The sequence below is a fragment of the Balaenoptera ricei genome, chromosome 8 (assembly GCF_028023285.1).
Source record: "Balaenoptera ricei isolate mBalRic1 chromosome 8, mBalRic1.hap2, whole genome shotgun sequence".
NCBI lineage: Eukaryota > Metazoa > Chordata > Mammalia > Artiodactyla > Balaenopteridae > Balaenoptera > Balaenoptera ricei.
Genome location: NC_082646.1, coordinates 100,510,410 through 100,527,775, shown reverse-complemented (window position 1 = coordinate 100,527,775; position 17,366 = coordinate 100,510,410). Strand labels below are relative to the sequence as shown.

Sequence of the window (17,366 nt, the reverse complement as noted above, 5' to 3'; positions counted from 1 at the left end):
GATCTGACACTCTATTTATCTGACAGTGCACTTAGTACTGCTTCGCCAGGGAAAATCACACAAAACAAGCCTGGCGCATCAGCACTTTCATTGTGTGCTGGGCTGAGCCTCCCTTCACATGGTCACATCCCCCTTTTAATCCAATACTCCCTTCCCCTTCCCCAGTCCTGCCTGTTTCTGTGGCACTTATTGCTGGTTTCCCTGAGCTCCTGTTTCCACTTTGTGTTTTTTGTGGGGCCCAGGAAGCTAAAGCTGTGTGTATTTGTGGATCAGACAAGTGCAGCAAGTTAATAACATTGGCTTCTGAAGGGGAGAGTGAGGTGATGGCTGCGTTTAAGTTGGATTTCCTTCCAGAAATGATGGTGGATCATTGCTCTTTGAATTCCAGTCCCGTGTAAGTATTTTTGTTGTCTCATTTTTATCATAAGTAGAGGAACTGGGCTGTTTTCTTTGTTATTTGATAAAACTGGTCCCTTTCCTTAAAAGAGGGAAGAAAAAATTGGGTGAGGAAGCCAAAGTCCACACTATTGTTATTTTCTATTGTAGTCTGATTCTCTCTCATTATTGCTGGTTTCCTCTAGCTATAAAAGTTTTGTACATAAGGATGCATTTGATATATGACCAGCAACATCAGCTCAAGTGTGCTGGCTCCAGTCCCTTTAAGCTGTAGTTTTCCCATCTGATAGATTCCAAGGTATTTTTTTAAACCATAGTTTTATTACTTTGGGTTGGGTATACAACTTCAGATAATGTTTTGGGAAGCTATTTATTTGTATGTTTGTTTATTTTTAATGATCAAATTCTTAGACTCCTATCACAGAGGACTGGTAGCTAGGGTGTATTTAGTAGTATATACAGGACGCTGTATTGACATGTAAACTAGTCCTGAACCTTGATTTCCACACCCCCCAATCTAGTTGAAAATGCAACACAATACATGATTCTGGGGACATCATATGTGCCCCCCCAAAGGGGGGCAAACTGGATTAATCTTGATTGGGAATTTGCCTTAATAAATTTTGAATGTGGAAATGAGAAACCTAATCAGTTTGCAGTACTAGGGTTCAAGAAGTGACACTGCCATTGTATGCAGCTAAAACACCAACCTAGCTCTGAGCTATACCTATAGGGGGCCTGAATTGTGGGCTTTGTAGAAAAGAACACACTTCTAACTCTTGATTTCAGTTTCTTTAACCAGGCTTCATAGTACCTTGGAACCTAAGTAAAAGAGCCTTAGGTTATTCAAAGCCAAGAATATTAAATGGTAGACTACTCCCTAGATAACAGTAGTGCAAGTCTTTGAGATTAGGCCTCCATGTGCAAATCAGTCTGCCCTGGGATTAGGTGTAACAGGTGTTGTAATAGCAGATTCTCAACAGTTCTTTGTGGAATAGTTTGTTGGGGCGGCGTGGGGGGGAGCTCAAAGTTATGTGGCTTGCTGATTTGGGATGGATCCTGTGCCTTCTCTATAGTCTCCAAAATAATGGTAATTTAGATGTGTCTTTTTATGAGAGTTCTCTTTACTGCTAAAATAAAACTTTATCAGTAGATTACAGGTGAAATCACAATGAATCCATCATAAAGACTTAATACATAATAAAAATATTCCCATGTACCAGATATATGGTCCCTAGAAATAGGACTTTGTGGCTCAAATTATCTTTCACTGTAACACTTTCTCTCTATGCGTTGCAACTGCCTAGTGTTCAATCCTTAGATACAGCATTTTTCCTCAGCCTGTTTCTCATCTTTTACAAGGTCGACCTAATTCAGTATCCCATGAAATCTGGATCATGGACCACTGTGTGAAAGTCACCTGGAGTATAAAAACGCAGGTTCTGGATCCATGCCCAGATACTCTCATGCTAGAATGGGCCCAAGAATCTATTTTAACAATGTCCCATGTGGTTTTTGTGTACACTTAAGTTAGAGAACTAATGGACTGAATACAGTGCTCATTCTGAGTACAGGTAATCAGGGAGTACACTGTTATATTATTTTTTCCCAAGAGCTTTCGCATTTGTTTTAGCCATCCAGCTTCACAGAAGCTTTGTGAGGTTAATTGGGCATAAACTATTGCCCCTGTTTTACAGATGAGAAACCCAGTTGAGAGAGGCTATACCTGACTTGACTGAGGACAGTTGGTATCAACCTTGGGCCTAAAATGCAAGTTTAATGATAGCCTCTGTATTTTTGCCCCCTAGACCTGGCTGCCTCAGGTGTCATTAAGCAGTTAACCATCAACACTTCTCATTATTGCAAGTCCTCTGGCCCACTTCCATGGGCACCACACACCCAAACCCCACAGAGTTGGGAAGAAGAAAGTTCTACAGAATGGTGTGTGCTTGCCACCTCTTTCTTGGATTCTCAGCCCTTCTTTTCACTCATACTACTTTAGCAGTAGGCTTGATAATCATTAGTTTTCTCTCTGAAGTGATATTGCCTGAGAATATGATCTAGCAGTGTATCTATTCCAAAATTTCTTTACAACAGAGAAAAATTGCTGGAGGAGCTGTGGAAGGGCTGGAGGGACCTCATCCCTAGTTCCCTTTCTTATTTATAATAATAGATATTACAGATACTTATTATTTGTAATAAATAATACTCTTCAGCTTCCACTGGTTCCTTTTACTTTGCTTACACACTAGGTCATAGGTGTTCTCTAGGGATTGTATCTCAGACCTTTTCCTCTTAGCTTTCCCATTGCTTAAGGGGGCACTGATGTGCTTCTCTGATTCTCAGATCTTTATCTATCCCCCAGATGTCCCCCGAGTTCTATGACTTTGTTCTAAATACTGCCCATTGGATACCTCCATCTGGAGATCTCCCCATGTAAAAACAATTCCCCAAACTGTCTGTACTAGAATCCAAGAGTGATCAATAATTTCTTTTCCTCATCTCCTTTATCGATTATCTCCAAGTTGTAGTGAGTCCTGCCGCCCAAATTTCTCAACATTGCGGGAATGGTTCCTAATCGTAGGATCTGGTTTGTGCAAGAGCCTCCTGATCTGCATATTTCCCCACTTTATTCATCCTCTAGATTATTGCCAGATGTCTTTTAAAAGACAAATCTAATCACCCCTTGTTTAAAAATCTTGGAATAAAGTTCAGCCCTATCAGTATAACATGGAAAGCCATTTCCTGGGTCTCTTCAACCTCTTTATTCTCATCAATTTTCTCTTTCTAATTTTTAAAAAAATATTTTTATACTCCCCCCCCCCCAAACTTTCTCAAGTCCTTTTCCTACCTTTCTAATGTTATCTCACTCTTCTCTCCCTTCTGAGTCCTTACCATTTCCTCATCACCCCTTAGACTTTCATACCTCCATGCTACATAGCACTTTTTCCAGCTGCTTACTCCATTCAGCTTAAATCCCTGTGCACACACACCCCCTGCCCCAAATAAGTTAAACCATATTAGCCATTTTTTCACAGAACTTTTATAAATCTGTTAAAACATTTGTAGCATATTGTAGTTGTGTCCTTCCACTTGTTCAGTGCCATTGTCTACAGGGCCGGTATTGCTCAGTCCGCTTTTATAGCCCCTATAGTGTGTAGTATCTGATACACAGCAGGAGCTTGGGAAGTACAGTTGAATGAATGATAAACCCTGTGAGGTTTTTTTCTTAATAATTAGAGATGATTACTGAGATAAGGTCTTCAGACGTTATCTCTCTTCCTCAGGGAAGAAGGCTGAAAACCTTCACAAGCAGATTGTTACTGTTCTGTCGTTGAATGGTGACTTAAAAATCTTTATTGATAGCTTTTTCTAGTACCTAACACCTCAACTAACAGGAAGATCTCCCTTTATTCAAATTAAAATTCCTTCCTTCCTTCCAGCATAGATGCATCTAGTCTTGTTCCCCTAGGGAACATCTAGTGAGTAACTTAGGCCAGTGTTTCTGGGTCCTTTTCATTCTGATGTTCTTCTGTGCCAGTTTTTCCACAGCACATTGTGAGCCAGAGGACCTGGTAGGGGTGGGTGGTGGCTGGAGATTGGGATGTGACAAGTATATATGCCTGCTGGGGAGGTGGAGGGGTTGGTAAGTATTTGAAATTTTTCTGTTTGTATAATGAGCAAATGGAGGTCAACAAGTAATGAGAAGGGGAGAGTGAAAAAACTGAGTTATTAACGGTTTTGGAAATGATTTTTAAACAGATGTGAAGGTAGTATTTGCCAACCCGTCTGACTGCAAGGAACAGATACCACTCAAGCTAGCATATATGAAAGGGTTTTCTTGTAAGGACACAAGTGGACTGGACTATAATCAGGAACTCTACAGCTGAAAGACTCAAACTCCATCTTTTTGACCCAGGGCACACGTTCTGCTCTGTCTGCATGCGCTGCTGCTTCTGTTCTTCATCTACCAGATAATTTTGGTTGCAGCACGGCTTGGCTTTGCCATTGCCCTTCCAGGCTGTCTTGACACCCCCCCAGAGCATTTTCATCCCACAAAAGAAACCCTGTACCCATGAGTAATCATTCCCTCCCTTTCTCCCTACCCCTAATCCCCATTCCTAGGCAACCACTAACCTACTTTCTGTGTCTATAGATTTGCCTATTCACTTCACATAAATAGAATCACACAATATGTAGCCTTTTGTGATTGGCTTCTTTCACTTAGCATAATGTTTTCAAGCTTCATCTATATTGTAGCATGACTCCTATTATCTCTTGCCACTGCCCTTTCATCTTATCAGCTTAACTCGTGCTGTCCCAAGTTGCAGCTTTTCCTCTTCCAACTTCACCACTGACTGCCTGTTTCTGTTAACCCGTTCTAGATTCTGTAGAGCAGTCCTGTGCAATAGAACTTTCTGTGATGTTAAAAATGTTCTTCTGGGAATTCCCTCCTGGTCCAGTGGTTAGGACTCTGGGCTTTCACTGCCGAGGGCCTGGGTTCAGTCCCTGGTCGGGGAACTTAAGATCCCAACAAGCCATGCGGCTAGGAAAAAAAAACAAACAAACTTGTGTCTCTGCTGTCCTATGCAGTAGACACTGGTCATATGTGGCTAGTGCAGTCGAGAAACTGGATTTTTAAAATTAAATTTAAATAGTCACCTGTGGCTAGTGGCTATTGTGTTGCTCAGTGCAGCTATAGAGGATCTTGATTAGCCAGGCCTATCTTTCTGTTTTAAGCATAGGCCACAGTCTTAGGTTTCCAGCCAGCCAGTGAATCAGCTTGTTGGGTTAAGATCCACCTCCTGGTCTAGTCATCTGGGGCCAAGGAATGGGAAAGAAGTGGGATGGAACATTAACTCTGCCCTCTGAGCTGGGCCTGGTGCTGGGAAGTTTTGATAGGAGAAAGAGAAGAGAGGGTTTAAGAGTTTTGAATGGAAGTGTGCTTTGAAAATAAAGCTCTTTGTTTTCCCTCCCCTGTCTCTTCCAAACTGGTTGTTTCATTTTCCTATGGCATGTTCCATCGAGAATCAGGTAGACAAGGCAGCCTCTGGTCGTGATCTCTCATAGTTTCTCATTCTTAATGATTCGCCAGTTGCTGGGTCAGAAACATAAAAAGAAGTGGGTTGGTGTCATGCCTCTCCCCTAAAATACTTGCTGCCTTCTCATCTCCCTTCATCCCTCATTGCTGCAGGCCATGCTTTTCCTCTCTTCCATCCTACTCCCAGGTTAATACTTCACTGAAGTACTGTCAGTACTTCCACAGACGATAAGAATTTCCACAGACTTGTCCCTTAGGAATGACAGGGACAGTATAGATACTTCTCCAGGGGCTGCTGAATTCATTGGTTCTTGAGTGAACATAATAAATATATATAATTTATGATCAGTGACTCTGAGGAGCTCTCATCAATGGGGAGGTAAGGCACAAATTTGAGAATGTATTCAGTGATATGTAGACTGAATGCCATACCCAGATGTTGTGGGATCCTTGGCATATCACACTGGGAGTCTTGTCCCCAGGTGACTCTTTTATGCAGTGGTTACTTTTAAGGACAACATGCATACTGGGAGTATGTGTGGAAGGTTCAGAATGGAAGAGCATTGTTGCTCATCTCTTCAGACACAATAACAAGTTTATGAGAAAGTTTGTGACTGCTTATTACATATACATAGGTACACATGTGGTTGCTTTTCTCTTTTTTATCTCTAGCTGATGTTGGCACTAACTGTGTCTTCATGTGCTCCAAAGAAATACCTCATGTTTTCCTTTCTTCACTGATATATACCACATCTAACACAGTGCTTGGCCTGTATAAATAAGAGCTCAGTATTAATTGGAGGAAGAAATAAGTCAGTGCATAACTCCAGTTGCATGATGTCCACTGCATCTTGAGCCTGGCCTGATCATTTGCTGTGCTCTAGAAGTGCTTCTTAAACTGGTGAAGGACCATGTCCTGTCCCTCCCGCCACCCAGCTTGTTAAATACAATACGATAATTTCATAGAAAAACAAAATAATGAGGTGTAAGCTTGCATTTTGCGTATCTTTTTAATATTCCATAGAACATACATAAAATTATGCAGTGTGATTGCTGTAAAAGTTTCTAATGGTTAAGTTTGAAGATTGCCCCTGGTCCTTGGGGGATTCTTCTGGCTCTTGAATTGGTATACACGGCGGGAAGGGGTGATTCATGCAGTAGGTGGACATGAAGAAATGGAGAGGGATTTGGAGAGTAAAGAGAGAAAGGAAAGGCACTTGTCTGGAATGCTGAGTCCCCACTGAACTTTTGGGTAAATCACAATTCACATATACTGACTGTGTTTATGCTTTTGCACTAAACAGTGATATATTTAGTTTAGAAACGGCACACGAATACAGAAGGAAGGGACAAATTGAGCGCGGTTGCCTCCAATGTAATACAAACTAATAAACTCCTGCCTCTTTTCAGAAATAACTGTCTGCTTCCTTTATAGTCAAAACATTCTATGCACCATTTATTTGGGTTCTGTGTTAACCCTCCCTAGAATAGAAATGTGATTAAACTTAGTGACGTTTTAATAAAATACTAAAACTGGTAATTAAAGTTGTTGGGAATGGGTTGTAGGGAGTGACACCCATTTTTTCACTAGTCATAGGACTTTTTAAAAAAATTCATGGTAGAATGATTTCTGTTAGAATGTTGGGATTAGGCTTCTAGAAGCAGCTATATTATATTTGTGCAACAACTTACCATACATGGTTTTAAATTAATAAAGGAAAACTAATAAAACAATGTATTCCAAAATACTTAAAAAGGAAAAAAGAGTAGGTTCCTCTTGTGACAGTCAAACAGTCATAGGAGATAATATCTGCTCTTTAATTTGTGAGCCCTCTTTGTGCACAGCATGCATTTTTATAAAGGTTAGTTGCTTAAATGGGGGAATTGTTGAGAACAAGAAGTTCTTCCCATCCCACATCTGAGTAATTACTTTGAATCAGGCACCATACCAGGTGTGGCTATAAGAATGAATAGGAAATAAAACAGTTTCTGCCTTCAAGGAGCTCTCAGTCTTGTTGGGAGAGGTAGACAGAGCCAGGTTATGCTAAAATGTGTTAAATACTACAGTGAAGTTGGAAATTTAGTACTATTTGAGTCCTGATGAAATTGACTAGTTAACCTGAAAGAGTATGGGGAACCTTCACAGACGTAGCAGCAAGGGTTGATCTGTATGACATTTGTCTTAAAGCTTTAGATGTTTAGTTAGTGCTAGATTCAGCACAGGTGACATGAGAATAGCCCTGTATTCAGTTACAAGAGATTTAGGAATTTAACAGAGGTTGAACTACTGGATTCAGCATTCTCAAGGATCTTCAAATACTATTCAAAGGATAGCAGTGGTGAAAAAACTGTTGTTTTTCCTTTAAAGAAAAGTGGCATTTTATTTGGGATTGAATATTAGAACATGGCACATTTGAACATGATGATGTGATGTCTGGATTTAGCAAACACTAACAAAAGTTAAACATGCTAACTATTTGGAATTTAAGTTGTTATTGGTTTGGATACATGCTAAGAATAAGATCATTCTTATGAAAGGTGGTAGGAGAAGGACTTTGATTCATTCTGAGTGGAAACATTTACAGTGCAGGAGTTCCCCATGGTTCTTGGCAGTGGCAGGGGTAGGAATGAAGTTATTTAGGTAGGAGTGTTACAGGTTTGATGTGATGGGATTGGAGGAATTTGTGGACATTATAATGGTTACAGTTGGTAAGGGAATTAACTGGTACAATCTTGGAGAAATAGCAGTAAATTGGATAACTTAGACACAAAAAACCCTAGAATGATGACATCATTGTTTTTGTTTATATAACAGTCATTTGTGAAAGTTTAAGAGGCAAAGCTTTGTTTTGATGTGGGGGCTCACTCAAGAGCATCAGGATTATGCATGAGACAGCAACATCCAAAGGCTAACATTCTAGTCAGTTCTTAGCTTAGGCCTTGGAAATCATGTGCTTCTGCTCTAATATCTACTGAAAGAAACTTTTCACCCATCATCGTGTAGATTGAGAGTCCTGAATCTTATCCATAAGCAGTAGTCCTTTGTGATTTTATGGACATTTTAAAAAGTTTTATTAGCTACGCTTAAAAATGATTAAAACTTGCTTTAGGAACTTTACCTCTTAAGTTCTTCTGAGACTTCTCTAGCTAGACAAGGAATGACTGACACTCAATTCCTTAGTTAAAGCCCAGGGTGTCCTAATCAGAATGGTGACTTTAGTTTGGGAATCTAATGGAAGGGGTGGCGTAGTGAGGGAGGACCAGGGAACTTTGGTAAATTGAATGGAAGTAGTGAAAGGAAGTAGAATTTTTTTCCCCTACTTTATCAGGAAGTAGTTGAGACCTTTAAAGAAAAGAAGATTCTCTAGGAAGCAACATGAATACATAATAGAAGTTTTATTTTATTTTACGCAGCTCAAAGAAAATGAACGGCACCCTGGACCACCCAGACCAACCGGATCTTGATGCTATCAAGATGTTTGTGGGCCAGGTTCCAAGGACCTGGTCAGAGAAGGATTTGAGGGAACTGTTTGAACAGTATGGTGCTGTCTACGAAATCAACGTCCTAAGGGATAGGAGCCAAAACCCTCCTCAGAGCAAAGGTAAGGGCTTTGACTTTTATATGTATTTTTAATCATGTGCATGCTCTCTCTCATTGCCAGAATGCTCTTGTGGTCATACAGGGGGGAAAAAAACCTGTCATTTTGTTGTAGCTATATCTCCGAGTCCAAACACGTTTAATGGCTTAAAAGTAAAAACTTAAGGTGACATCATGAGGATAATTTGTAAATTGGATCTTAGGCAGTCCTTTCTGAGATCTGTAAATTCAAGAGACAGAATCATGTGAGTGTCTCATTTGATCTTGGGAGTGGAATGACAAAAATAAAGTTGAAGTAAACCAACCACATAGGTTTTCTTTAGTATTTTGGCTAGAGTAAGTGGAAAGAGAAAGACTGTCCAGGTACCCGTGGGTTTCTGTTAGTGTTACAGAGGCCTTCTGGGATGGCTTAGCAACTAGGAGCAACTTGTTTGTAGGTGACCTGTTGTAGCCTACAAAATGAACAGGAGAAGAAAGGCAAGCTGCTTCCAGAAATACCCAGCAGAGTGGAAGTTTTATAGGCCTGATAGTAGATAAGGTGTTAGCTTTGCCCCATACCACATAGACATACACTTGTTTTCCCAAATGACCCATTTCAGAGTAATTTTCTGTGAAAGCTGTTCTACAGTGCAGATGTACGCAAGCATGATTTTATGTTTGAAACCAGCTTAATAGCAGAGGACCTAGAAGCTGAAGAATTATTTTCTCTTTGTGGCATAGTTAACCAAGAATATAAAGTATTATAGTTCCTGAAAATGATTGTCAATATAATATGCAGTAATTTAAAATCTTAATTGCAGGGTGATTTTGAAAGAAATCTGTACCATATCTTATGGGACTATGGACCCAAGATTTACAAGACATACTTCCCCCCTCCAATCCCCATTAAAGATACAGAGCACAAAATCTCCAGATCTCCTCAGTCAAGTGCCGTGTGCTGTTAGACATGTGATGATATTTGATGAAAACCAAGAGTCCAAAAAAAGATATTGAGGTCCTTGCTCTTAAGTCATTTTATAACTTAATAAATGATAATTATGTTTGAGGCATATGGTAGAAATTGGCTACAGTGTAAGGCTTGTTCTGTGAAAGAACGATTTGTAGACTACAGGCTGCAAGAGTGCAAGGCCTCTGTCTGTCTGGTTTGTAGCTGAGTCTTCTTGCCCAGAATACTACCTGGTGCTCCAAGTAGGGCAGGTTGAATGGCATGGTGACGTGACCTTTGTAAGGAAAGTCATCTTTCCCAAAGAAGTTATAAGAGCAGTTAAAGAAGAATTTTAATAAAACCAGGAGACTACAGTAATGAAGAAAATGATAGAAAATCTTTTTCTTCCCCCCTGCTAGGTTTTCTCCATCTCCCTCCCTCTACCCCCACCCCCCCCCCCAATTTTAATAAACCCAGCCCTCTCTTTTAATTTTCAATATATAGCCGGAGGAGGGAGTGCTCTAGGAATTATCTGCTTTCAAAAGACTGGTTTGATTTCCTGAAGTGTTGTTTGTTGCAGGGTGCTGTTTTGTTACATTTTACACCCGAAAAGCTGCATTAGAAGCTCAGAATGCTCTTCACAACATGAAGGTCCTCCCAGGGGTAAGAAAGCTCCTACTAGTAAGTGGAACTGTGGTGGTTTTGACATATGGAACATACTTATACATTTCAGGCACACACTGAAAGCCATTTGGGGAAAAGGGTGACTGCCACAGGAATTGATGTAAAGGAGGACATAAAGGGAATGTTTCAAAGAAGATAGGCTGAAAGTAATTCTCTTTCAACCAAGAGAATTTTGACTTGTTGACTCACATTCTATTTTGATATTTTGTGGAGGGGAGATAATGAGGCAGGCAAGAGTTCAGAGACAACTCTTAAGGTCAGTTTTGGTATTTCCTTTAGAGTCTTCATTTATGTTTCTGAATTCCTTTGGTGTATTCAATAGTAATATTCATGTGTTTTGCTTTTTAGATGCATCATCCTATACAGATGAAACCTGCCGACAGTGAGAAGAACAATGGTAAGCAAGTATATAAAGCCCTCCCCTTATAATGTTTCTTCCTGTGTATTTGCTGTTCTCATGGCATTTGGATTGTATTGTGCTCTAATTAATCTTTTGAGATATAATTGACATGGTAGTTTCAGTTGTACAAAATAATGGTTCAATATTTGTATATATTGCAAAACGACACTACAATAAGTCTAGTTAACATCTGTCACCATAAATAGTTACAAAAAATTTTTTTTCTTGTGATGAGAACTTTTAAGATCTACTTTCTTAGCAACTTTTAAACATGCAGTACAGGGCTTCCCTGGTGGCGCAGTGGTTAAGAATCTGCCTGCTAATGCAGGGGACACGGGTTCGAGCCCTGGTCCGGGAAGATCCCACATGCCACAGGGCAGTTAAGCCCGTGTGCCACACCTACTGAGCCTGCGCTCTAGAGCCCGCGAGCCACAACTACTAAAGCCCACGCTCCTGTAGCCCGTGCTCCTCAACAAGAGAAGCCACCACAATGAGAAGCCCGCACACCGCAATGAAGAGTAGCCCCCGCTCGCCACAACTAGAGAAAGCCCGTGCGCAGCAATGAAGACCCAAAACAGCCAAAAATAAATGAATAAATAAGTTTATTTTTTTTAAAAAACATGCAATACAGTATTAACTGTAGTCACCATACTGTACCTTATGTCCCCATGACTTAACTTATTTTAAAACTGGAAATTTGTGCCTTTTGACCCCCTTTACCCTTTTTGCCTACCTTCTTTCCCTTGCCTCTGACAAGCACCAGTCTTTTCTCTGTATCTCGGAGTTCAATTGTTTGTCGGTTTGTTTGTTTGTTTAAAAGAGTCCATATTTAAGTGAGAGCAATACGGTATTTATCTTTCTCTGTCTGACTTAATTCACTTAGCATAATGCCTTCAAGGTCCATCCATGTTGTCACATATGGCCAGATTTCATTCTTTTTTTTATGGCTGAATGATATTCATGTGTGTGTAAAATACCACATTTTCTTTATCCATTCATCTACTGATGGATACTTAGGTTGCTTCTATATCTTTGCTGTTGTAAATAATGCTGCAGTAAACATGGGGGTGCATAGGTCTTTTCAAGTAAGTGTTTTCGTGTTCATCAGATAAATATCCAGGAGTGGACTTGCTGGGTCATATGGTAGTACTAACTTTAATGTTTTGAAGAACTTCTATACTGTTTTGCACAGTGGCTGCACCATATAGTCCCACCAGCAGTGCCCAAGGCTTCCCTCTTCTCCACATCCTCACCAACTTATTCTTTGTTGTCTTTTTGATAATAACCATTCTAACAGGTGAGATGATATCTCGTGGTTTTGATTTGCATTTCCCTACGATGCAAATGATCAGTGCATTGATTAGTGATATTGAGCATCTTTTATGTCCCTGTTGGTCATCTGTATGTTTTCTTTGGAAAAATGTCTTTTTAGATCCACTGCCCATTTTTTAATCAAGTTGTTTTTCTTTCACCGTTGAGTTCTGCAAGTTCTTTATACATTTTAGATATTAACCCCTTATCAGACACATGATTTGCAAATACTTTCTCCTATTCAGTAGGTTGCCTTTTTATTTTGTTGACGGTTTTTTGTTTGTTTTTTGCTGTGCAGAAGCTTTTTAGTTTGATATAGCCCCACTTGTTTATTTTTTGCTTTTGTTGCCTTTGCTTTTGGTGTCAAATCCAAAAAATCATCGCCAAGACCCATGCGAAGGAGCTTACCAAGCCTTATGGTTTCAGGTCTTAGATTCAGTTAATCCATTAGTTACTCGGAATTAATGCATCTTGAGTTAATTTTTGTGTATGGTGCAAGGTAGTGAATCAGTGCTGTAAATAATCTGTCATCTAAATTGTCCTTTTCTTTAAAATAAGTATGGCAAATAAGTCAGATAGAGTTGACAGGGAAATATTATAAGAACATTTTAGAGTGAACTGGAATGCCTTTGATCAACGCAGTTTCTTATGAACTGGAGTGAAATGGGGAACTGAACAAATTAGGAAGGAAAACTTAGTCCTCAAGAGAATAACCAGAAAATGAAAGTGGACAGTTACATTCACTGAGATGTGTGTTCTGTTTCTCTTGTCATGTCAATTCAGTATGAAACCTCGTCCTTCTTTGGTACAATAGTATTGCTAATGAGAGCAAACTTTGTCAAGTGCTAGGCAAGATGCTGAGTGCTTGGCATTTAATACCTACAGCTACCTTTTAGGTAAACTCAGTTATCTCTGTTAATCACATGAGGAAGCAGGTACAGAATGGTTAGGTAACTTTCACAAGATCATGAAGGTACTATATTTCGTCTAAATGGTTCCAATTATAATTTTAAGATACCATTGATGGTAAGAGTAGGTGCTAAATTATGGGGAAAAAATGTGTATCTTAAAATCGGTGAAATCTGGTATAAAGGCACAGAGCTCTGTGCTGCACTACCTCTTGTAGTAGTAATGTTCAAGCCTTTTGTTTTTTACTGTCTTAGCAGTGGAAGACAGGAAGCTGTTTATTGGTATGATTTCCAAGAAGTGCACTGAAAATGACATCCGAGTCATGTTCTCTTCATTCGGACAGATCGAAGAATGCCGGATATTGAGGGGACCTGATGGCCTGAGCCGAGGTGGGTACATTTTTAGCCTTTAAAAGTACTCATCTTAAATTTGGAGTCTCTTTTTAATTGGATCAGTGGAAACCAGTGATCTCTAGCCAACATGGCACTGTCATGATGGAGAGGGTTGGGTTTGGTGTTGTATATTTAGGTCCCGTCACAACTCCTATCAGTTGATCCCAGTTCCCTCAAGGAGTCTACATTCTGCAGTTAAGTGTCATGTATTAAAATTCTCTGTTTCAGTCCTTGGAGAGGTTCTCCATGCCAAAACGGAAACACTTCTTTCACAAGAGAAGCTAGAGAATATGATTCCTCCTTTATCCCTCAAGCACTTTTTCCCCTGTGTGCATCCCTGGTTTCTCATTAAAGCACGTATCACTCTGTCATAACATATCTGTATTCTCCACTGGATCATGAACCCCTGAAGGCAGGAACCATGTCTGTATTGCTAGCATGGTACTTGGGCACACAGTAGGTGCTCAGTAAATGTCAGATAAATAATTAAACAAATGAATGGATGAGTTATTGATTCTTCTCTTACCAGGTTGTGCATTTGTGACTTTCACAACAAGAGCCATGGCACAGACAGCTATCAAGGCAATGCACCAAGCACAGACCATGGAGGTAGGGGCAGATGAATGAAAGGGGGAAGTTCCTTGGTCTGAGAGCGGTAGGACAATTGACAATCGAAGCCCGGTAGCATGTATAGCATTTGATTGCCCTAAAAGTTAAGAAGACCAAACGTCTTTAAATTAAAAACTGGTGCTTTCTTTAAAATTAGCATATTGGAACTAAACTGAATTATATCTTGCCACTTGTGTCTATCAGGAAGAGAATCATTTGACAGTGAATGAAATTGGAATGCAGCCTATGCGTCACTAGAAAGGAGGATTTTTCCCTTCACCCAGAATGAGGATTTTGACCCTTTGATTTTGGTGTTTTCATAGGGCTGCTCTTCCCCCATGGTGGTAAAATTTGCTGATACACAGAAGGACAAAGAGCAGAAGAGAATGGCCCAGCAGCTCCAGCAGCAGATGCAGCAAATCAGCGCAGCATCTGTGTGGGGAAACCTTGCTGGTCTAAATACTCTTGGACCCCAGTATTTAGCAGTGAGTCTTTGTGGTTTGCTTTCTGCAGGCTGTGCAAGCTCCCAGCTGTTTCTTCTTCTGCTGTCCCTAGCTAACATACATAATGGCAGTCACAACTTTTAGCATAGCAAAATTTTACGTAAAAATTCAGGCAATGAAATGTTCTTTGTCACGTTAATCTTGCGTGCACGCACACGCTCTCTCTCTCATCGCATATCTTTGGTTATATCTTGAGCTTCTGCTCCAATTACAGTGAAATCCTAATTTTCTAATAAAAAAATTTAGAAACATCTCATATGTCCCTGCCCCCAAGAAAAAAAATTCCTGAGGAAATCTTAGCTACCAAATATCTTTCTCCATATCTCTTTCTAGTAGATTGTAGAGGGCATCCTTAAAATCCTTATTGAGTCTTCCCTGTAGAGTATGATAGTAAATGTTTCCACTGACTGAGAGATCAAGAGATTAACCATGGACATTATTAAATGAGTGTTACAGGTGTATATTTGAGTTCACTAAATAGTAAATAGATTTCCTTTGATTACTCTCTTGTTGAGTTTGAGTCATGGAATCCAAAAGAGGGGCAGGCTCCAATTGGTTAGATTTATTAGATCTGCAATGTACGTTATGGGGGATTATCACTGCTTTAACCCTTAAAAGAATTGCGGATAGCACAAGACACTTAAAACTGTCTCATCTTTGAATCAGAAAGAACAAGTCATCTGTGAAGTTAACAAGGAAGGAAAATAAATGGTGAAACTACTAGATTAGTATGGATAGTTAGAAATATACACATAGAAGTAATTATAGTCATTCACTCCTCATCCTTTAAAATATTATTTTATATGGAAACAGAAGAAAGGCAATGTTTTCTATCCCCCAGTACTAGGTTTTGGCTAATTTGATGCCCTCTGGTTTCCATGTTTCTAAAATGTTAGAAGAAATCCCAGTTTACCCTCACTAGTAATTCTCTGAAGTCAAAAAGTGTAGATGGTTGTTATATTCCTACAAATTAAATTGTTTCTCGGTGCTAGAACATTGCTTGTAAGTTGAGAAAATTCAGAGAGATTTTAGGTCTTCTGCCAAAATGATAATGCCTTGAAAATTATTTCCATGATGTGCATTTGCTTTTAGAGAGTTTTGGAGTCTTCTTTTAGGGAAGACTCCCCATTTTGTTGTCATTGCCACATCTAGCAAGCACACGATGGTGTATGTTGAGAGCTGTGGTCTCTTCATTTCAGTTAGACATGATCCCCGCCCTAAGAGCTCTTCTCATTTAGGGAGGAAGTGAAGTGCCAAGTACAATATGCACAGTCCACCAGTTGGGACTGAACTCGTTGCCCAAGGTATTTAAGAAGACAGAAATGAAGACATGTGAGTGCTAATGGACTGTGAAAGTGATAGTACATCATCATTAATTACGAGGTACTGGAATATGTGGACTTAGAACTAGAGCAAGTAGTTCTTAATCTTTGAGGTAGCAGACCCCTTTCAGAAGCTGGTAAAAATTCTGTGTATGTACATTTTTTCATTCTGCCTCTGGAAGTTTGTGGACTTGCTGAAACACATATGGAATAGAGAGATTCCTGATGACAGAGGAACCAGGTCAGATGTTTATGGGAATGAATAACAGATTGAATAAAGAATCCAGAAACAAGAATACCAGCTGTTCATAAGGAACAGTGATTGGGTTTGAATGGAACAAAAGGTTTCAGCAGGTTGGTTAGATGAGGGTTGCAGTTTGCTAAGGTACAGAGTAAGGTCATGGAGGTCATAAGCTAATGGGCATGTCCTCTTGTTTTATTTGTTATGGAACAACCATTGAAAGAGAATGTACGCTGAACGGATATGGACTGATCCAGCAATCACTTGGTCATCTGCAACAGTGAGATGAATGGGGCTAGATGAATGTGTAGCATTCTAGTTATGACAAGATTGATCTAGTCACAGGTTCATTGTGGCCGGTAAAGGATGACTCCAAGAAATACTCTGAAATGGTCAGGTTTGGTATTTTAAATAGTTGTGTGAAGCAGAAATTAGGTCTCCAGGTGGGAACAACTTACAAAATAAGATGTGTGGACCTAACAAAGGAGAATTTGGGAGAGGAACTAGAAATGGCAGTCACTAATATGCAGACACTCCTCTAAGTGGACTACATGGCTGCTTGAGTTGAGTTTAGTTCTCTCCTCTACCTCTGTCCTCTGCTGTGCTGCATTCTGTTGCCAGGGACTTGAGCTTGGCTTTGTACTCAACAAACACAACTGTCTTCTGGGCCAGGGCTTTAGCTGTGTTGTGTTGTCCTGTGCTGTCATAGCCTCATGTTTTTGTTGTGTTGGCTTGGGTTCTTGTCTTCAACTTTCTTCTCTGGGGGCCTCTGCACTCTCGCTTTGCTGTGCTGTAGAGTTACCCCAGATGCAGAACCAGCCCTCACTCTCACTCTTGTTCTGTTTTTGGTGTAATGTCTAGCTTTATTTGCAGCTCCTTCAGCAGACTGCCTCCTCTGGGAACCTCAACACCCTGAGCAGCCTCCACCCCATGGGAGGTAAGTGTCTCCCTGCTGCGGAGGAGCGGCAGCCGCCAAGCCAGCAGACCCGGCTAACAGCAGTCTGAGGGTTTCCTACCGTTTGTGCAGAAAAAAAA

The 17,366-nt window shown here is 40.1% G+C and overlaps 1 protein-coding gene across 14 annotated transcripts in view; it reads left to right on the top strand.

Annotated features, from left to right (window-relative positions):
- Positions 1 to 17,366, top strand: part of CELF1 (CUGBP Elav-like family member 1) — a 72,114-nt gene that overhangs the window by 41,548 nt on the left and 13,200 nt on the right. For 5 of the 14 annotated variants that reach the window (XM_059931592.1, XM_059931580.1, XM_059931581.1 and 2 more), the window contains 8 exons: positions 243 to 394; positions 8,852 to 9,039; positions 10,541 to 10,623; positions 10,993 to 11,041; positions 13,519 to 13,653; positions 14,186 to 14,265; positions 14,589 to 14,750; positions 17,193 to 17,268. In XM_059931592.1, coding sequence (XP_059787575.1) covers positions 324 to 394; positions 8,852 to 9,039; positions 10,541 to 10,623; positions 10,993 to 11,041; positions 13,519 to 13,653; positions 14,186 to 14,265; positions 14,589 to 14,750; positions 17,193 to 17,268 — 844 coding nt within the window. In that variant the 5' untranslated portion in view covers positions 243 to 323. Of the gene's footprint in view, positions 1 to 242; positions 395 to 8,851; positions 9,040 to 10,540; positions 10,624 to 10,992; positions 11,042 to 13,518; positions 13,654 to 14,185; positions 14,266 to 14,588; positions 14,751 to 17,192; positions 17,269 to 17,366 lie in introns of those variants that run through there. The other 9 variants (XM_059931587.1, XM_059931589.1, XM_059931583.1 and 6 more) reach the window with 5 other exon arrangements.